The 22,761-nt window shown below is 45.1% G+C and overlaps 1 protein-coding gene across 1 annotated transcript in view; it reads right to left on the bottom strand.

Moving 5' to 3' along the window:
* The window catches only part of GRIN2B (glutamate ionotropic receptor NMDA type subunit 2B), a 306,554-nt gene that overhangs the window by 233,774 nt on the left and 50,019 nt on the right, over positions 1–22,761 (bottom strand). Inside the window, exon 3 of the mRNA XM_030548129.1 lies at positions 14,723–15,149. Within this exon, the coding sequence (XP_030403989.1) occupies positions 14,723–15,149 (427 nt within the window). The remainder of the gene's footprint in view (positions 1–14,722; positions 15,150–22,761) is intronic.

The following is a 22,761-nucleotide window of genomic DNA, read 5'->3' as shown; positions in this document are numbered from 1 at the left end:
GGCGGGAACTGAGATCTTTCTCAGGTCCCCTGTTTTATCTTGCATGGGGTTAAACCCAGTCATTCTCTACCAGATACCTGAGATCGTGTTTCCTGCATCCTAAATTTGACATTTTTTTAATTAGCAGTGAGTCCAGCCTCTTTCAGTGATTGAAACACAGAGACCACATGTACCAGATGTGACTGACAAGTTGTACTAAAAATACCTACACTGTAACTACCAAATAGGCTGCTACGAACTGGGTGTGGTGGCACAGGACTTGGTCCATAAGCCTCTGGAATGTGGCTGGGTCCCCATGCTGTCCAAAGGGCATGGTCACAATTGAAAAAGCTCAAGATGTGCGGCAAATGCTGTCTTTTCTTTGGAATCTGGCCCCAGATTCCATTTGCCAGTATACTTTTGTTAAATCAAGTGTGGTTATGTATTTATTTAGTCTTCCCAAGGCAGTTGAGGAGTTTGTCAAAACATAGCATCAGGGAGGCATCAGATTGTGATACTGATTTAAACCTCCAGAATTCCATGCAAAAAAAAATTGAGTGGTCCAATCAGGTTTGGGAACCAGAATCACTGCGCTCTACTGGGGTTCTTGGACTCCTCAGTGACACCAAGGTCTAACAGGGCCTGTGCCTCCTGCTCCATGGTTTTGCAGAGCTATTCAGGAATGTAATAAGTCACATGCTCCAGCTTTGCCTCTGGGCTAGTTTGGATTCAGCATTCCATAAGATGTGTACACTCTGGCTGGGTGGAGAACTGTGTGTCATAGTAGGTCAATAATTTCCTGGCTTGCCAACATAAGTGACGAGGAAGACTTTCTGCCATTGGTACATCTTCAGCACTTCTTGGCTCTTGTATTTTGTGGCCCAGATCCCCAAGGAGATCACCGGGATCTGTGAACAAGCTTTCTTTAGCCCACCAAGATTTTAACATATTTAGGTGGAAGAGCTGGTGTTTCTTCTCTTTGTCCAGACAGAACATTTCATAATAAACTTTTCCAACTCACTGAACAACCTTACAGATGCAATCATGTGATCAGAAGCTTGTCATGTGATCAGAAGCTTGCTCTCCAAACTGGGAAGGAGCAGCAGCACACAGTCCCCTGATTGAAAAATCTTCTCCTGAGCTCTTTTATTATACTGTTGGGCTTGGGTTCACTGAGCCCACAGGAGATTCTCCTTCACAAAGTGTCCTACTCGTTTGAGACACTAATGCATCTCCAGGACTTTCTGTAACATGTTTTGAGAACGTGGTGGCTGCTCTTCCCAGGCCTCTTTAAGGAGGCCCAGGATCCTTGTGGCTGTCAGCCATATAACAGTTCAAATGGCAAGAAGCCTGTTGAGGCCTGAGATACCTTTCATATGGCAAACAGGAGATAGAGAAGTAGCTGATACCAATCCTTGGGATGGGGTGGTCATCATAAAATTTATTCAGCATTTACTTAAGAATCTGGTTAAACCCTTCTACCAAGCCATTGGCCTGGGGATGGGGAACTGAAGTGCAGAGGGGGTCTAACCTTAACAAGCTGCCATCCCTCTTGCATTAGGCAGGAGGTGAAGTTACACCCTTGTTCTGTGAGGACTTTGGTAGATAAGCCTACCCAGGCAAAAAGCAGGATTAACACCCTTGCTATGGCCTTGGCAGTTACGGAGCAGAAGGAACTGTCTCCAGGGAATAGGTAGCATAATCCACCACTATCAAGATATACTGGTGCCACCTTGCACTTTGTTCTAATGGCCTCACTATGTCCATCCCTACCCACTCAAAAGGGATGCTTATGAGCAGTAAGGGAACCAAGGCAGCCTGCAGATGTCCCTTAGGTGCTACTTTTTGGCATTCTGGGCAAGTTGCACAAAAGTTTGCCACCTCCTTGTAGACCCCTGGCCAAAAGAACCCGGCTAGCACCATTACTAGGGTTTCATCTCTGCCCAAGTGACCAGCAAAGGGAATGGAAACATGCTAGTCATAATACTTCCTTTTGAATGCATTGGGGCACCAGGAACTAGTGGCCTATCTCACCAAAAGCAAATCATTCTTTCATTCAAAGGAGAAAATTAGGAAGCGTGAGCATCCTACACAATGCTTCCATTAACCACCATGAGCTGAGCATACACTTCTCTAAGGGTGTCATCTCCTCATTGTTCCTGAACCAAAGCAAATGTTGTAGCCAGTACCATTCAGTCAACATCGGAAAGAGAGTTGTCCTGAGGTAGTTCTGGTAAGCTGCCAGCTGGCTCATCAGCTGCCAAAGCAGTTTGCAACCAGGACTTTCTGGCTAATTATTGTTGTTTCTGAGTCTTCTTGGGTCATGATGGACCATTAGAAAGGTCAGATACAGCAATTGGAAAGATGTCAGACAATAGGACCAGAATGGCATCTTGGGTCTCCAGGTGATGCGGTGGAAGGAGGAGCATTGCCAGTCCTTTCTGATGATCACTTCCCATGACAAATTGGCAGTTAAACCTACTCAAAGTATTCTGGCTGGTTCCCTATGTTCAAATGAACCCAGGCTATGGGTTAGAAATGAATGTCCCCATGGACACAGGTCACATGCACCAATTCATTTTCTTGCCACTCTTCCAGATCTAGTAGGGTCTCCTGGACCAAGGTCTGGGAGCTCCCTGGAGGCTATTAGGCCAGTCACCATTCAGTCCCTGAGTACTGCTAGAGTTACAAGTGCCTGGCAACAGCTTTCATCTGTTTGGCCAGAGATACCCCACCATTCTACAAAGTCCCACTCTATAAGGGGGCAAGTGCAGCTGACATGCCCCAGCTTCCCACTGCAGAAACAAATGATTGGCTGACTAGTGGAGGCTCCATGGCTTGGCTCCAGGTGAGAGGCTGTGTACTTCCCCCTGATGGTTCTTGAAGTGGGACTGTGGGGCACCTTCAAGGTTCCACTGGAAGCCCACAGTCCAGTGGCCCTTTTCTGGTACCTCAGGTTGACTCCTCAGGAAGTTGGAGCAGCCTTCACCAGACTTGGGCCATTCACTCTGGCCAGACCAAACTTGCTTCCATAAAGTCCCCAGTGAGTTGGACAGCAACTCTCAGTGTGCTCGGATTGTATCTGCATACCCAGGTTTGGATGGCAACTGGCAAAATATCTAGGTAGTTTTCAAGTACCATCGAGTCCAGAATCTCAGCCAGAGAGCAGCATGGCAACTGGAGTTAGCAGGTGGCCCAGTCCTTTAGCCACTAAGGGTATGTCTACACTTACCGGGGATCAACACTGCAGTGATCGATGTACTTGGGGTCGAAGACCTGCTAAATCAACTACCGATCGTTCTCCCATCAACTCTGGTACTCCACCAGAAAGAGAAGCATAAGGTAAGTTGACTGCAGAGTTTCTCCCGTCAACCCAGTGCAGCGCAGACACCGCAGTAAGTCGACCTAAGCTACATCAACTCCAGCTACGTTGTTCACGTACCTGGAGTTGCATAACTTATGTCAACTTACCCCCATAGTGTAGACCAGCTCTGAGTGACAGCCCAGGGTTGTGCCCAGAGTGGGAGTGGTTCTGTGGAATCCGGCTGGTATATCTCAGGCAATATTCCTAGTTGGTCTAGAACAGCAGCTTTCAGGGTATCATAATCCTCACAGCTTCATCACCCTAGGCCCAGTACGCCACCTAGGTTTCCCTGGGCAGAAGAGGGCTAGTTGTGCAGTCCACTTGGTCTTCTCCAACTGAGCGCATGGACTACCCACTCAAATGTAACAAGATATGTCTCAGGGTCATCAGCAGATTCCCAATTTGAAAAGGGCAATACCTGGGGCTGAGGGAGTCACTTTGGAGAGGGAGCAGCCAGTGATCCATTCCACTATCACCTCCTGAAACTGCTGCTGCTCTAGTTAAAGGAGCACAGCCTCTGGCTGCCCTTTCAGGAAAAGCCACTGGGTCTCTGCCTGGGCCTGTTGGTGCTGAGCTAGGATATCCTCCAGAGTTCCCCTTTATGAAAAAGGGGGAGTCAATCCCACTTCTGTTACCAAGCTATGACAGGAAGTGCTGCTCTGCAATGCCCCCTTCAGGGAACATGTGGTATTGCATCTGGACTCCACCTTAGTCTGCAAAATTTGGCCACCCACTTGAGGCAGGATAGCTTATGCCATAAACTTGGCATCAGTCTCTAAACAAGTGGCAAAGTCAAGTGGCAAAATAGCAACTCAGGATTCAGCTGTTTGCCTTTAAACAAAAAAGAAAAAAACTCTTCAAAATGCAAGTGCTTTAGTTGCAGTGCTTAGGGCAGGGCATGGCCAGCCCTGGCCCTAAGGTGCTTCTCCTCTGCCCCAGTTTCACCCAGCCCTTCCCCTGAGTGAAAGAAGACAAGCTTTCTTAACTGGCCTGCTGGTTCCTGATTAGTCAGTATTTCTAACTGGCCCATCTAGATGACAGTTGTGTTGGCCATAGGCATGAGTGAATTTTCCTTGGGCGGGAGTGTCAGGGGGCTCATCCCTCCCACAGGAGGCAGAGAAGGCCTAATAGAGCCCGTCATACCCTGCCTCATTCTGTGACAGAATGGACGGTACTCACATAATGAGCAGCTATTCAATACTGTGTTTTCTCCTCATTGGTCAGTGTGTGGCCCTAGGCCTTAGTTCCTGCACACTAGTCAAACCCTGCTCTGTGGGCATTAATATTTTTATCACTGTTTTTCTATGATGCTTTTCAGAACAGACAGTTGGTCTGATGCTTAGGGCACTGGTGTGGGAGCCAGGAGACCTGAGTTTGCTTCCCATGGGGTCTTGGGTAGGTCTCATGGCCTTTCTGTGCCTCAGTTCTCCATCTCTATAACAGGGATAAGAGCTCTTGCCTCAGAAGGGTGTTGTGAGGATAAACACACTAAAGATGATGTGACACTCAGATATTACAGTAATGGGAGCCCTATAAGTACTTAAGACTATATTTGAGTGCTTCACAATCATTAATGATTTTTATCTTCACAACACACCTGTGAAAGGAGGTGTCATAAACAGTACTTCATGTCTCTTTTGCCTGTAAAGGGTTACGTTCAGTGAGCCTGGCTGTCACCTGACCAGAGGACCAATCAGAGGGCAGGATACTTTCAAATCTTGAGGGAGGGAAGTCTGTGTGTGTGCTGTTAGCTTTTGGTTGTTGTTCACTCTGGGGGCTCAGAGGGACCAGACGTGCAACCAGGTTTCTCTCCAATCTCTTTGATACAGTCTCTTATATGTCCAGAATATTGAGTACTAGGTAGATAAGGCGAGTTAGGTTTATGTTTGTTTTCTTTATTTGCAAATGTGTATTTGGCTGGAAGGAGTTCAAATTTGTATTTTGCTGAAAGGATTTTTATTTGTACTTGTATACTTAGGCTGGGAGGGTATTCCCAGTGTCTATAGCTGAAAGATCCTGTAACATATTCCATCTTAAATTTACAAAAGATAATTTTTACTGTTTTTCCCTCTTTAATTAAAAGCTTTTCTTGTTTAAGAACCTGATTGTTTTTTTATTCTGGTGAGACCCCAGGGAACTGGGTCTGGATCCACCAGGGAATTGGTGGGGAGAAAGGAGGGAAGGGGGAGAGAAAGGTTATTTTCTGTGTTAGGATTACTTTCTCTCTCAGGAAGAGTCTGGGAGGGGGAGAGAGAAGGAGGGGAAAAGGTGGATTTTCCTCTCTGTTTCAAGATTCAAGGAGTTTGAATCACAGTGATCTTCCAGGGTAACCCAGGGACGGGAAACCTGGGAGAGGCAACGGTGAGGGAAAGGGTTTACTTTCCTTGTGTTAAGATCCAGAAGGTCTGGGTCTTGGGGGTCGCCGGGCAAGGTTTTGGGGGGACCAGAGTGTACCAGGCACTGGAATTCCTGCTTGGTGGCAGCGCTACAAGTACTAAGCTGGTAATTGGGCTTAGAGGAATTCATGCTGGTACCCCATCTTTTGGACGCTAAGGATCAGAGTGGGGAATTATACCATGACAGGAGGGGTTACTGTTATCCCCATTTTACAGATGAGACACTGAGGCACAAAAATTAAGGTAAAAAATATCCACTCACTTTGAGTGCCCAATTTGAGACACCCTGGACCCAATTTTTCAGTGTACTGCACATTATATAGCATTTTATATGTTCAAAGCAGAGTTCCCATTGACTTCAGCTGTAGCTGGGAGCACTCAACACTTCTGAAAAACGGGCCCCAGGGTGTCAAGCCTGGCACCCAGACAACATGGAACACACAATGAATGACCATGTGTGAAAAGTTTGGTTTTAGTGATCCGCCTAGCAATATACAGGAGCTCTGTGGCAGAGGCAGGGGTAGAATGGAGAATCCCATTCTCCAGAGCAGCATTCACTCACCTTAACCATGCGACCATCCTTTCTCTTCCCACAGTGCCCTGCCGCTTTCACTACACACCTTCCAACTTCTCCAACAAATAAGGCAGGGATCCTACAAACAACAGCCTCCTTTGCTAGACAACCCTGATTCTCCTCCAGAACAGCTCCATCCATTCTGTGCACTGAATGAGGCAGGGGTTCTGTGTAAAAAATGGTATGTCATCATGCAATGAAAGTCTGTCTCATAATGTGTATGCACAAGGGGAGCAAATTAAGGTTGCTGGAGTCAACCTTACCTCTGGCATTTCCAAACTTCTGAGTGCTTGACTTTGCAACTTTAATAACATTCTTTTAATTTCATTTGTTGTGTTTAGTTTCCTAATTTTTTTTAAAAAGCAAACTGAACAAACAGAAGTTGGGGTCATCAGGGCTGCACCTCGCCTAAGTAGAATTTAGGTCATGCCCATCCTATGAGTGCAGAAAACTCCCACCCTCCTGGGATCAGTAATAGCAGGATCTTTAACCTTGGTGCTGTTGCCTCAGTCTGTCATGGCTGGTTGTCTCCTCTTGACCGGGAAGATGTAGAGGGGTTTCAGTTTTAGGGACACTATCCCCATTGCCAGGGACTTTTCTGCCGGTGCAAGTGAGGCCAAGTACCAGGGACAACACTAACAAATTAATTTACCTTGGCTTTAAACACAGTTTAAACGGTCACAGCAAACTGCATGTGCTTCGGCAAATAGGCCTTGCCAACTCCAGCAAGAAGTCCCTGCCTTGCTTATGGATGCAAAAACATCTTGGCACTAAAACAAAGTCCAGAATCTATCAAACCTATCCTGTACCTGTATTGCTGTATGGGTCAGAAACCTAGAGCCTCTTACAGGCAGACTTGGAGCAGTTAGAGATATTCTGTAGGCACTGTCAGCACCATATCCTGAACATAAAGTGGTTTGACTTTGTGTGAAATGTCAATTTTGCAGAGATTTGGCCTTCCTTCACTCACTCATTATATTCAAAAGCAGCACTGCATGCTCTTTGGCCATTTGGACTGGATGGACAAAAACACCCCAGCATGCCGTGCTCTCAAGTGCTCCATCAACGTGTGAAGGGGTGCATGCCCTCACCCTAGCTGGTGCCATCCACAGTGCCACTCCAGAGATTTGTGGATTCACAGGATTGAGGCAGATCTGGGAACATCACTACACTACATCAACCGTGGTCACTCTGGCTGGCTCAATGGTTGTCAGTAGACTGCATGTTTGATCATGATGCTGATGGGCCATGACCAGGAGAGGTCCTGGAAGACTGGAGAAGGGCTAATGTAGTACCCTTCTTTAAAAGGGGGGGAAAGGAGGAGCCAGGGAATTATAGACCAGTCAACCTGATTTTGATACCTGGGAAGCTACTAGAGCAATGTATAAAACATTCCATTTGCGAATACCTGGATGCTAAAGGGGTAATCACTAGCAGCCAGCATGGATTTCCCAAGAACAAATTGTGCCAACCAGCTTGACTTCCTTCTTTGACAGGGTAACTGATTTGCTGGATGGGGGAATGCAGTGGACATAATATACCTGGACTTCAGCAAGGCTTTTGACACAGTCCCACATGACATTCTGATAAGTGAGCTGGAGAAATGTGGGCTTGGCAGAATTACCATTAAATGGATACATAACTGGTTAAACAACCACAAAAAAGAGTAACAATTAATGGAATGATGTTGGACTGGAGGAAGGTCACAAGTGGGGTTCCAATGCGATCTGTTCTGGGTCCAGTGTTATTTAATATCTTTATTAATGAGCTGGATGTAGGATTAGAGAGCATACTGATCACGTTTGCAGATGACACAAAGCTGGGGGATTGCCAATACTTTGGAGGATAGAGCTAAAATTCAGAAGGATATCGATAAATTGGAGAATTGAGCTATACACAACAAAATGAAATTCAACAAAGACAGATGTGAGGTGCTACACTTAGGGAAGAAAAACCAAATGTACAGATACAGAATGGGGGGAAACTGGCCTGGCAGCAGCACTGCTGAGAAGGATGTGGGAGTTGTAGTGGATCACAACCTCAACATGAGTCAGCAATGTGATGCTGTTGCAAAAAAAGCAAATGCAATTTTAGGTTGCATTGACAGAGGCATAGCATGCAAGTCACGGGAGGTGATAGTACCGCTCTACTCAGGACTGGTTAGGTCTCAGCTGGGGTACTGTGTCCAGTTTTGGTCAACAATGTATAGAAAGGATGTAGAGAAACTGCAAAGGATCCAGAGGTGAGTAACAAAGATTATCCAAGGGATGGAATGCAAGCCATATGAGCAAAGACTGAATGAACTGGGTATGTTCAGTTTGAAAAAGAGGAGATTAAGAAACATGATAGCAGTCTTCAAATACCTGAAAGGCTGCCATAAAAAAAAGACAGAGAAAAGTTGTTTTCTTTTGCCACAGAGGGTAGGACAAGAGGCAATGTGTTCAAACTACAGCATGGCAGATTTAGATTAAATCTCAGGGAATGGACAATGGAACAGATGGGCCATGGGAGGTTATGGAAGCCCCTTCACTGGAGATTTTCAGATAGTCATTTGTTTTGGATGGCTTAGAAACAACAAATCCTGCATCTTGTCAGGGCATCAGACTAGATAACCTGTGTGGTCCCTTCTAAACCTATGATTCTATGACCAGCCCCTCCTAAAATAATATTTCCTGCACACCAGAGATATTCAACTACCCACTATTAGAGGCTACAGCTTCTTCTCCTGAATTTTAGAATTTTATATAAAGCATCACATTGACTGCAACTAGAATAATTCATTAATCAATACGTAGCAGCTAGAGCTTTGCCTTTGTAGATCCCAAAGCAGTTTACAAAAGTATCATTATCTCCATTTTGTGGATGGAGAAACAGCAGCAGAGACTTACTCAATGTCATACAGCAAGCCATTTATAGAGTATAACTCTGGTCTCTGGACTTCCAGACATGTGCCCTATGCATTAGCCACAATGCTTCCTTGAGATGAATATGACTGGTTTTACAATGCCTTTCTTTTCTCTCTTGCCTTTACATTCTCCACCCAACTCCGCTGCCCTTATTTCTTCCCTCCTGCTTTCTTCTGGAACTTTATGTTTCTAATTAGCATAAGGAACCTTGCAGATACGTGGCACTGCAGCACCGAGAGGAAAAGAATCATGTCAAGGTTTCGTTTTTTTATTGCCTCACAGGTTGTATTTTAATGAAACTTTTTTCTTTGATCATGTTAGATTTGGGAGAAGGGCCCTACCCCCCACCCCCCAGCTCTCCCTAAGGCAGGATTTCAACCAATGGTGCATTTTCCAGTTTTATCCAGTCCAAATCTGAAATAGTTTAAGTGATGGGGTTACCATCTTCCCCTGAGGAGACTACTCCACATCTGATAGAGCTTGCCATTTGGAAAATTCTCTTGATATCCTGTTTAATGATCCCTTTGCTCAATTTCTTCCCATTGCTCCTAGTTACACCACGTTTAGACCAACCTAAACTGTTTCTCTTGCTCCTTGGTATATATCTAGGCACAACACATTAGTTACACTTACCTGTAGTCATTATTTAGTCAAGCTACAATATGCATATTTAGCTCTTTTAATCTATCTTCATATATCAATCCCTTAAGGCCTGTAAAAGAGTTCTATACTACAATCTTATCTCTTCCTGTACCCTCTGTTTTTCAGGCCGTGTGTATTTAATTCCCTTAACTTCCCTCATAGTCCTTTCCCTCTAAACGTGGTTAATGAAGCAAATAAAGGCAAACAGAATAAGAGATTCCCTGGAAAGAGTTGTTTCTCTATTTCCCGTGGTTACTGAGGAATGACATGAGGATCTAAGGCAGCAGCACTGGTCAATTTCACACTCCAGGTTTTCAATTTCATTTTGAAGCCTGTTTGGGGCAGGGAGAAATTTGAGTGTAATTAATTCAAATTTTGTGAGACAAGAATCTGCTCAGGGTTGTAATAAAGGTCTTGCCTGCTCCAGAACCAAGACACTAATCTTCTCGTCTGGCTGGGGATGGCATAAATTGATTTAATACTTCTGGGGTTTTTTATGAGTTATAACAACTATTACAATAAAAATAGTTTTTCATTATTAATTACTAGAGCTGGTCAGAGAAACTTTGATGGAACAATTTTCCATCAGAGAACATAGTTCCAGCATAACTGAAACACTTTGCAAAATTGTGTCAATTACCTGAAATTTCATTTTAGAGGGAGGGGGGAAGAGGAAAGTAGTTCTGAGAATGTTGAAATATCTCATTTCAATATTTTCTGAATGAAATGGTTTGATTTTTCCTTTCAAAATGACGTTTTGATACTTTTTTTATTTTGTATTATTATTTATAATATATTGGAATTAAGTGTGCTAGCATCAGGAAAAGCAAACAACATAACTGTGTGCAAGAGACTATATACAAGTCACACACACAGACACACAGACACACACACCCCTCACATGAAATGGATTAAAATGCAGAGAAACCCAGTAAAAATAAACATTACATACAAAATCTAAATTAATGCAATATTAATTATGTGAATTTGAACAAAAGCAGTCAGGCAATACAAAAGTTAAGGATCTAACAGCATAATTAATTCTGCCATGCTACATTTAGTGTTTATCATATATACAAGAGTGCAAGTAGGGCAGTACCTTCCAATACGCAGTACTGGCAAGAGATTTTTAGTGGGTATGGAGTACAAAAAGACTTGGAGCTAGGGCCATCCCCTTGGGGGTGGGGAGACTGGGCTCTGCTCCTTAAAGGAGCAGAACACAGCTAGGGAGGGCATTCATTCTTTAAATGGCTTTAACAGCACGATATACATTAACAAACTTAAACAAAGGCTTTGTTTAAGTTTGTTAGCACATGTATTGTGCTGTTTGGTCAGGAGTCCTCAGGAGGGGAGGGGTGGGGGGATGGAAGGTGTTTAAACAGTGTTTTTGATTCTGTTTCTTCCCATTGGTCTGAATTATCCATGACATCCATACTGCATCACATCAAGTCCAAATCATCAGAGGACTGTCCCTGCTTGCACTGACCAGAGGATGTTTGGATTCTGATGTCAGCCCAGTTCTGCAGCCTAATGGGAATCAGGTGTTGTTCCCAGTGTACACAGAATTCTTCTTTGCAGCCAAACTAGTCTAACATGCATTTTGTTAACTGGAACTGGTGCAGTAAAACAAAGAAAACAAATGCTTCATTTTCCAGCTTGTGGGTGAGAGAATCATAAGTGAAGATTATAATATCGGACACTGACAGCCTTAAACCAGCTGCCTCAGGAATCTGCCAAGAACTTTGCTGAAAATATGTTCCTCATCTTAGCAACGGAGCTAAGACTTATCACACAAATGCCAACCTTTATTCAAATGAAGCTCCTTTCTGATTGACAGCTCAGGCATTGTCAGTTTCATCCAGAACAATTTACAAACTTGGAACCTAATCCTGAAAACCCTTAATCATTTGATCAATTCCACTGAAGACCATGGGACTATTTGCATTAGTATGGACCACTTCTGTGGACTGGTAAGAGTTTCAGGACTCTGTTCCGTTCGTATAAAGGAAGTTAACTCTCCCATTGAAATGCAATGTTTGGGTACAATACCATAAAGCAGTTTAGGATACAGTTCTCCTTAAAATTTGTCTTTTAATAAGTCATACATATGCTGAAATGGCTACTCATCCAACTCCCATATTTCATATAAACAGACTGAATACTACATATTTGGGGGGAAAGTGAGTAGTTGAGCATGTTGATGTTTGTATATACAAAGGGGGGTGTTTGAGGTGATGAGGAGAGCGTGGGGACCCTGGGCTGGGGGCAGGGCAGGGAGGAGTCACATAGAGGGTCACGTGGGGAGGTCACGTGCCCCCCCCGTGTCCCTCCCATGAGTGCAGTACCAACAAGAAATGATTTCTACCTCCACCACTGCATCTATGTATCAGTCTAACCAGTAATAGATATAGGTATAGATATGCACAATGTAGCAGAGTCAGTCTTATGTTTGGAAACTTTCTTTATTTCCTGTCTTTTTGGGTTCAGATTTTTCAATTTAATGTTGCACTAACATAGGTTTTTGCTCTTGGACACAAATTTGCTCTCTGAGAGGTGACACAGCAGGAGGACATGCAGGTTCGAGTGCCCCCACCCCAGCAGGCTGCCTGAGCGGGAAGTGGAAGGGATGGGGCCAGATCCTCTTCTGGCTGTGCTGGGACACTGCCTGGTGCAGCACAGCAGCTGCCTGGGGACTTACCCTATTCAAAAGCTGCACACGGGAAGCTTAGTAAAAGGGATTTTTACATTCACTGGGCCCCATCTTTAAGCCCCCTCATGGTCCTACCAGAATTTCCCATAGAAGTCAATGGGCAACATACAATAATAGGACTACTCTGCCAAGGAAAGACTTATGGAAGGGTAAAAGCTTTTCAGACAACTCAGTGGACCAAATTCTGCTCTAAGTTACACCAGTGTAAATCAGATCTGATTGCACCACAATCAGTGGAGTTACTCTGAATTTATCCCTGGTATAATCTTCAACTGGAATTTGCCCCATCAAGTTTAAACTCACAATTTTTCAGTGCTTTGGGCCTGGTGGAGTCATTTGTAAGTATGGAAAGTGACTATATAATGCCACCCTTCTGCTCTGTTAGCGTTTTACACCCATTGTGCACAGGTGTAGATGACTGCACGAGGTGCAAGGCAGTGGATAATCAAGGCCACAGAGTTGTTGCCTGAGTTTCCTTTCAGATGGAAAAGGCTTGGGGGCTATTGTACATAGAGCTCGGCAAAAAGTGTGTGTGGGGGGAATCCTTTGAGAGTCATTTATTCAGCAATTTTTTTATTGAATCAATTACTTGCTAAATATCACTTGTCCATTTCTAAAGTTGATCAAAGACTGAGAAACATATTTGTGATTAATTTAGTCCCAAAAATAAAAAAAATGGAAAAAATTATTCACAACAAAAACGTCAGCTCACTCAAATTCCACAGTCTAATAGAACTCACTCCAAGGAAATGTTTCCTTACTATCCAGTTTAAGTTCCCCCAACCCTTATTCAATTACATCCAATTGTCTTGTTGTCTCTCTCAGATCCCCTGAAAGATGACCTGCAAAGGAATAAAATGGCTTGCACTCTTGTTTGCTTTGTGATGTACAAAAGAAAGCCCAATAGGATTTTGTCAAAAAAGAGTTGTTGGCCCAGATTCTTCCTGCCACCAAGACATAGGTCCAGCTACGCTGACTCTATACCAGTTAAAAGATCTAGCAAGCTGGGAGAATTCTCAGCAGAGCAGAACAGTCTGGTGAGAGCAGGGTCAAACCTAAGGCTGGGAATAGCAGAGGAGTTTGTAGTCAAGTTCCAGGATGAGGTCAATACCAAGGATCAGAGTCCAAGTCAGGTTTCAGGCTCCAAGTCAGGAGGCACAATCCAAATCAAGCCAAGGTCAAAACCAGGAGTTCAAGAACAGGAATGGTTGTGGAAGCCACAGGAGACCCATGAGCAGATCATGGGTGGCAGCATGGAGCTGTCCACTACCTAGCAACACTACAGGGACAAGTTTGAGACCTGCCTTGCAATTCAAAAGGAATCAGGTCTGCTGTTTTTACACATTTGAAATTCAGGTCTTGTCTGCACTGGTATACTATGGTGACTGAAGAATTAGTGAAGTTATGACAATACAAGAGAATGAAAGATGTGCAATTGAAATTAGAAGGGGTTGTTAGCCAAATTGTTTGGAGTTTTGTTTTGTTTTGGGGAGGGTTTTTTTGTATGGGGGAGAGGGGTTAGTTTTATGTTTTGACACTTTGGTTAATACCTCTTTAACCCAATGACTAATGACCACTTTGGAGAGAGGATGGTTTTATTAAAGTTTCAGCACATGTACTCTTTCCATTAAAATGTGAAAGTTCATAGTAAACATCCCTGAGATCCCCAAGTGATTCTCCAGCTATACCAGTGAAGGCAAAAAGTAAAAACACAATGGTCATAAATGGTCACAATACATCATAAAAAGAGTAAAATATTTTAATCCTTTGCAGATCCCTTTTAGCAACTCCTTTCTCTCCTTGGTCTTTCTATGCTTCATATCATTCCTGAAGAATGACCTGAAGAAGAGCTATGTGGAGCTCAAGAGCTTGTCTCTTTATCAATAGAAGTTGCCTCCAATTAACAAAACATTACCTCACCCAGCTTGTGTTTTCTCCTATAATTCTACGTAGTTAGCATTTTTTCCTATAGATGTAATTCAGCCACACTATACACACTTAGCTTTTTTAATCTCTCCTTGAAAGTGACTCTTTCCACACACATAATTATTTGGCCAAGTGAGATTCCATCTGCAGACCACTGGCTACGTTATTTCTCGGGATACTAAATCCCTCTTTCCTGATCTGTAATGGAAGAAAGCCAATTTCTACCTTGTCTGCCATGATCATGGAGGAGCCTCCGTGGATGCCAAGGATGGGCGTGAGAGTCTGGGCAGAAATGAAGTCCAGGATCTGAGCAATGGCTTCCTGGTCTGTGTCATCAGCAAACACCACACCTTGAACCTTCCGGTCTGACATGAGGTCACAGATGCGAGTGATGATGCTCTTGGGATCTGTCTCATTCATGGCCACCAGTTCCACTCGGGGCACCACTGAGAGGTGGTGGAAGTCATCTTTCTCGTGGGCATCCTTGATGGCCACTTCGTCTGAGGTCCCCACCAGGATGACAGCAACGCCGATACTGGGGTGGCTCTTCTGGGCACGGGCCCCACACCCGTCGTGGCTAGGACAGCCAGTACCAGCCAAAACTTTGGAGAATGACACTCCACCCTGGGCCTCATCTTCAGCTCTTACACTCCTGAGAAGAAAAGAGAGAGAGGAGAGAGAGAGAGAGAGAGAAGGAAGAGATTAAATGATTACATGATTAAATGAGGTACACAGAGGTCTTCCAGGAGGTACCATCAACTCATCTAGATATTTGCCTAGTTTTACAACAGGATACATAAAAAGCACAAACAAAGTAAGTACAAACTAAAATATCATACAGACAATGACTTGTTTATACTGCTGTTTATACTATACACTGAAATGTAAGTACAATATTTATATTCCAATTGATTTTTTAGAATTATATGGTAAAAAAATGAGAAAATCAGAATTTTTCAGTAATAGTATGCGGTGACACTTTTGTATTTTTATGTCTGGTTTTGTAAGCAAGTACTTTTTAAATGAGGTGAAACTTGAGGGTACACAAGACAAATCAGACTCCTGAAAGGGGTACAGTAGTCTGGAAAGGTTGACAGCCATTGCATTAGACCACCTCCTGCTGGATCAGACCATTGGTCCATCTTGTCTGTTATCCACTCCCTGAGCCTGATCCAAAGCCCAATCAACAGGAGTCTCTCCATTAACTTCAGTTGGTTTTGAACCAGGCCATCTGACAGCAGCCTTTACTTGACATTTCAGAGACAGTGGAGGAAAAGGTGGGGTGGGGAATTGTATGGTTTAAGGGATTGGCCAGGAAATACAAAGCACATTATCTCTAAGCCTGCATTTCATCTCAGACCCAAATCAACAGTGATTGAAAGTTGTTGTCCTCTAACTAATTGATTTCCAGTTACCTACATAAAATGAGCTGGAGATGTCAGTCCTATGTCCTAAAGTGTGTCCCCAACGGGGGTGAAAATAGTTTAAATGACTTACCGATATGCCGAAGTCCTGAGCAGCGGGGTGGCCTCGACTGGAAGAGGTGAGTCCTTTCAAGATTTAAAGGCCCTGGGGCTCCGGCTGTGGCTGGGAGCTCCAAGGCCTTTACATCACCCTGGAGCTACCAGCTGCAGAGGCGCCTGGGAGCCCCAGGACTCAGGAGCAAATTAAAGGGCCCAAGGCTCTGACTGCCATGGAGCTCCGGGCCCTTTAAATCACCGTGGAAGCCCTGCCGCTGCTAGGGCTGGGGTAGCGGCGGCAGCGCTCCTGATGCAATTTAAAGGGCCTGGGGCTCCAGCGGCTGTGGGGAGCCCGGGACCTTTAAATCACTGCCAGAGAAGCCACTCTTGTTGCCAGACGGGACCAGCTTACTTTCACCTCTGGTCCCCAACACAAAAGCAATTATCACACAATTGCCACCAGTTTGCCCACATTTAGGTACTATAAGCAAACAGTCCAAAGCCTACTTAGGTCATGGATTCAGAAATTCCTTCTCAGCTCTCAGTATAATCCTTCCAGGTCAAGGCCGAGGTGTCTTGGCAGGGCGGTGTGTGCGCACACTGCCATGGCCCATTATCTACTAACCTTGGGGATAAATACAGGGCTTCAATCTGTGAGACTGTCATTTGGGCCCCTTTCACCCACGTTAAATTCACTTCTTTAAAAAAAAGGGTGGAAGAGGGGGCCAAATGTTGACAGTGCACATGGCCAATTACATATTGTTCTAGTATGAGGGAGATTTTCCTTCCTACTCCAGTTGGTGACCCTCTTTGCTCTGAAGCACAAGAATAAATAGACCTCATATATTTTCATTTCTAGCTGGTGTATCTGCAGATGTTACTATGATTCATAACCTGCAAATGTCCATACATTTTTAAAAAATCATGGAAGTTAGAAATGGAAGAGTCCTATTAGGTCAACAGGTTATGCAGGACCGTTCCCTACAGTATAGTTTACAGGCTTTATCCAGTCTCCTTGTAATAATCCTTAGCATTTATTTAGCATTTTACAAACCTTAACTAATTAATCCTCCCAGCACCTATGTGAGGTAGGTAGTATTATCATCACTTTATAGATCTGCAAACCACCACAGAGAGGTTTGCTCCAGACTAGCCTGTGGCCATAAAGGAAATCAGGAGCAGTCAGAATTAGAAGACATGAGTTCCTGGTTCCCTGTCCCATGCTCAGACCAAACACTCACATCACTTTCTCAAGCAGTTGCATGTATTTCAGGTTATGGAAGACTGTTCTTCAAACCTATTGATCTTATTAAGCTATTCACCTCAAGGTTCCATTCTGCAATGGTTAAACAAACATGGCATACACCAGGATGTCTTCTAAACTGCACCAACTGCTCTCTTGCCCTGGTATGAGGGAGAGAGTAAATCACAGGATCATAGAATATCAGGGTTGGAAGGGACCTCAGGAGGTCATCTAGTCCAACCCCCTGCTCAAAGCAGGACCTTGCTGGACCTGTTTATACCATTCATTATTTTTCATACCTCTATCAAAATCTCCTCCCCTCACCAGTTACACAGATAGATAGTCATAACAGCTGTAATGAGACTGGCAGCACCTTAGAGAATGTACAACCCTTCCTCCTTTATATGTTCTGTTGTCCTAAACAGAGCCAGTGGCTAACAGGTCAGTATTGCTTGCATTGTCACCTAAAGGCTAGTTTTCTGCCTTGATATGGAGACCTAAATTCAGTTTCCTGGTCTCTCTTGCCCAGGGCAGGCAGAGAGTGCACATGCTGCATTAATATTACAAAAGTAATAAACAGATAATAAATATTCACAGAAGGAACCAAATCCACTTAAAGGCTGAAAGGACTGTGGGTGTGAAACATCAATCGATTCCAGCCTTTCTACTGGATTCTACTTCTGAAAACAAGCTCACAAGAAGGACCGAGACACTTCAAGAGTTCAGCAAAATGAACAGCTAACTTCATTCCAGCAGGACTGTTATCCTCCAATTACAAGTTGCTAAATTAGATTCCTTCACAGTGAAATGTGGTCCCCACTACTGTGATGCTTTATTAACTTTAATGCACTCTATTCTCGCTCACAGATCGCTCGTCTTAATGTTATATTTGTTCTCTTTAAAATACATCTCCTGTGATTTCTCTACTTATTCTCACACATTATAATGCACTTGGTTATGCAATGGCTAGTTGTGATGCCCAGAAAATAGAATCTAGTTTACAGTGCACCCCTTTCATACTGATTATTTTGAAATGCTTTACAAAGCCTGAGATGGAAACTAGCAATGCAAGAGCTAGGCAAACAAACAGGGCAGCTGTTCTGTATTTGCACTCAACATTGGACTTGTTGGCCAAACACACCACCATTACCTCCATTTTTTTCCCATCAAATCCATGGAATCTTAACTTCTTCCTGGATCGGATGGGCAGAAAGGAACTCAGCAACTTACAGGTTACTCCAGAGAGGTTTTAGGACTGATATCCCACAATCCAGCAAGCCTCAAAATGGACAAGAATCCCTGCTCTTTCAATGGGATAAGTAATTTGCTTCTTTCCCTAGCAGAGAACTTAAGAAATTAGACCCTACAGTCACAATTATGTAGTTCATTGTGGTTCTCTGACATGTATTATTCCCCAACCCCCGCAAGGCTTGCATAGTTGGGTTCGGTGGTGCTAAGCTTTGCGGGTGACTGCAAAAACTGTTCCTAAACATTTTGCTCAGAGTCTAAGGCCTGGTCTACACTAGGAAATTAGGTCGCTATAAATACGTTGCTCAGGGGTGTGAAAAATCCACACCCCAAACAATGCAGTTATACTGACCCAACCAGCAGTGTAGACACCACTATGTCACAATAGAATTCTCCTATCAATCCAGCTATTACCTCTCAGGGAAGTGGATTACCTATGCCAATGGAGAAATCTTCCCATTGGCCTAGGCAGTGTCTTCACTGAAGTGCTACACAGGGCTGGCTTTAGGGCCGATTCACCTGATTCCAGGAATCGGGCCCCGCGCCTAAGAGGGCCCCGCGCCTTAGACATTTTTTTATTTTTTTAAAACTTACCCCAGGTCCCTGGCTGCCATCTGCTCAGGGGTCTTCCGTGGTCCTGCTCCCTTGAGCGAAGCACAGGCAGGAGCATGGCAAGCCCCGCAGCCCTGGCTAGAGCCCCGGCCGGAGCGCGGCAAGCCCCGCTCTCCCAGCTGGAGCTCCGGCCGGAGCACGGCAAGCCCCGAGGTCCCGCTTTCCTGGCTGGAACCCCAGCCAGAGCGCTGCAAGCCCCAAGGCCCCGCGCTCCTGGCTGGAGCCCCGGCTGGAGAGCGGCAAGCCCCATGGCCCCGCTCTCCTCGCTGGAGCTCCGGGCCTTAAATAGCCTCCAGAGCCCTGGGTAGTGAGGGGCTCCGGGGGCTATTTAAAGGGCCAGGGCTCCAGCTGCCTCTGCCACCCCGGTCCTTTAAATAGCCGCAGAGCCCCACCACCCCCATGCATTCCCCAGGGCTCCCGCAGCTATTTAGAAGGTCCAGGGGTGGGGTAGAAGCTGGGGAGCCCGGGGCCCTTTAAATAGCCCCCAAAAGCCCTGGGATAGCAGGGAGCTTGGGGGCTATTTAAAGGGCTGGGGCTTCAGCTGCTTCTGCTGCACCCCCTGCCCTGCCCACACCAGCCTCGCTCCCCTGCCTGCAGCCAGCTCTGCACCCCGTGCCCACAGCCAGTCCCTGTCAAACCCCCCTGCCGTGTCTCCAGTCAACCCCTGCCACACACCCCTGTGGCCCTGCCCAAAGCCAGCCAGCCCCACACACACTGCTGCCCGCACCAGCCCTGCACACCCTACCCTGTCTCCAGCCAACCCCTGCTGCACCCCCTTGCCTGAAGCCAGCCAATCTCACACTCCTCTGTCTCCAGCCCTACCAACCCCTGCTGCATCCCCCTGCCGGCCCTGCCTGAAGCCAGCCTGCCCCACACACCCCCTATCTCCAACCAGTCCTGCACCCCTTGCCCTGCCTGCAGCCGATCCTACCTCCAGTCAGCCCCTGCCCTGCCTCCAGCCAGCCCCATGTCCACTTGTGCCCTGCAGTTCCCAGGGCAGTACCCTGCACATCTGCTTCAATGAGGGGGAGCAGGGAGCAGCTGGGATCCACACATGTGAAATGGCAGTCATTAATGACCAATCAACAGCATATATGATGCAATGTACATAATATATAATTTTATTTATATAGTTATGGAAAGTAATGATACATGAAAGAAATGAAAGGCTTTTTTTTCCACTTCTTTTTTATTTTTTAAGTCATCACCGCCAGGGCCCAGCCGAAAATGTTCAAATTGGGCCCCGCACTTCCTAAAGCCAGCCCTGGTGCTACAGTTGCTACCACTGCAGCTTTTTAAGTATAGACAAGCCCTAACGTGTTTGGTTTGCCTGTGTTTGTAACCTTTATTATCCACGTCTCACATGAACAGGTTTTATTCACACAAATGTTCATGTAATGACTGCTACTCATGCTAATACCTCTGTTCACATATGACAAAGGGTATTTGTGAAAGAACAAGAATATTCCATGTTAATTGTTTTTAAACAAAAAAAAAAGAATAAAGTTTCAATCATCCAATCAAGGAGCAGAAACAAAGGGAGCAGTTCACGGACCCCCCCACTGGCTGAAAGTTGTTCGTATAAACGATTCACTGAATACGTGCAAATAACAAATATCTGTGCAGAAATCAGGATAGGCTCACTAGCACAAAAAGTGCTACATTAGTTAAATATGGTATTCACAATATTACGAGGTTTAGCATTCAAGGAGTTTATCCTCAGAGATGGAGGTTAATACAAAATATCACTGGGATATTGTATAAAAGTTCTTTAAAATGGCTTTTCTGTAAATTATGTGGCATATTCAGGGTACCAATGGTGCTCTGTATGGGGTTTGGACCTCGTTTAGGGTGGCAAACATAATCCTCTTGTGGTTTTGCCAGTCCTGAGCAATTTGGCCATCCCAAGTTCAAGCTTGGCCAATAAAACATTTTATCTCAGATAGAGAGAGAGAGAGAATATACCAGAGTATGGTGAGCTAACATGGTTTTACAGCCTATAATTTGACTTCACCCACCATTAAAATGCAGACACCCCTTTTCTTGAAATGTGCTATCTAGTTAGCTTGGCAGAGCAATGTTACACAACAATTGTTAGGACAGGAAGGGAAGAACAACCTTCTCTAGTTGAAACTGCAAAGGGAATTTAGTAGGCAGAAAGTCATTACTCAGGTTGGAATTCGGCCAGGACACAAGAGCTAATACACTTAAAAATGCCATGGGATCTTCATTGACACTGTATTTTTATACAGATTACATCTGAGACAAGTATTATTAGAAAATATATGGAGGTGTGGACAAAATACAGCTCAGTGATTGCAGATACTTCTATACAATATTTCAAAATATGTCAAATACACAAACAGCTTATCCTTCATCTGACAAACATAACTATGAATAGGATGTCATTAGAACAGTTCACAAAAGATACTAGCTAATCTTGTAGGCTGGAAAACATTTACCCAGATGGAACTGAGGGCAGAGTGAGGCCTGCTAACTGGAATTCTGTTAGCCATTCTTGTTGGTAATGTAGGAGGAGCTATCCAATCCAGCTCATTTCCCCATAGCTATGTTGGCTGTTGAGCTTAGCGAACAGGAGCTGCTAACAGGGAGTTTCGCAATGGAGTTTGGAAGGGGAGTAGGAAGGGAGTGGGGGTCCCTTGTCGGTCTCATCTGTGACCCATTGGTCCCCTGAACCTATAAACCAAGCCACATCCAAAACCTTTCTTTTAAAGCAGAGCAGAGCGGACAGAGAGCTGCAGACAGGAATTTGAGAGAGTTTGACAGAGGGAGGCTTACGATGGTGAGGAGGACCCGCAACACCTGTGGCAGCACTGCTTCTGTCTCCTCCACCTGTGCCTGTAGCCAGACAGAGCACCAAAGCATGGATGCTTTTACCCAGATTCTGGTGTGGGCTTGCAAAGACTGTAACTTGCAATTTCCACTTACTGATATCCAGGCTGGGGTGGCATCCAATGTGAAAGGTGCCTACTGGTGGAATCTCTCAGGCAGCAGGTGGGAGAGCTACAGGAGGAGGTGGCTAGGCTGAGGAACATCCGTATCCATGAGCAATTCCTGGACAGTATCCATGTGGAGACAGTGGATGTAGCTGTCCCAGTTCACAGGACTACTGACACACCAGTGGAGGAGGGGATGGCTCAGGGTGGACACTGGCAGCTGGTTACTTCTGGCAGCAGGCAGTGCTCCACCCCTGGTGTGAACCCTCCTGCTGTGGTAATAGATAACCTTATGCTCTTCTTGATACAGGAGAGAAGGAATCACCCCTAACAGTTAAGGAGGCGAAGCCTCGTACCCCTAAGGCTGGGAGGTCTGCTGCCACCACTGATAATAAGAAACATAGGGTAGTGGTGGTTGGAGACTCTCTGCTGAGGGGGACAGAGACACCCATCTGTCGCCCTGACCGTTCATCCGGGAGGTATGCTGCCTGCCAGGGGCCCATATCCGAGATGTTACAGAGGCTTTGTCGAGGATTATCCGGCCTTCTGACTACTACCCCATGCTACTCATCCATGTGGGCACAAATGATACTGTGAGGTGTGACACTGAGCAGATCAAGAGTGACTACAGGGCTCTGGGAGTACGGGTTAAGGAGTTTGGAGCGCAGGTGGTATTCTCTTCGATTCTTCCTGTCGAAGACAGGGGCCCGGGCAGAGACAGATGCATCGTGGAGGTGAATGCCT

This window comes from Gopherus evgoodei, chromosome 1 (assembly GCF_007399415.2).
Source record: "Gopherus evgoodei ecotype Sinaloan lineage chromosome 1, rGopEvg1_v1.p, whole genome shotgun sequence".
In the NCBI taxonomy this organism is placed as follows: Eukaryota; Metazoa; Chordata; order Testudines; family Testudinidae; genus Gopherus; species Gopherus evgoodei.
This window is presented reverse-complemented; position numbering and strand designations above follow the sequence as displayed.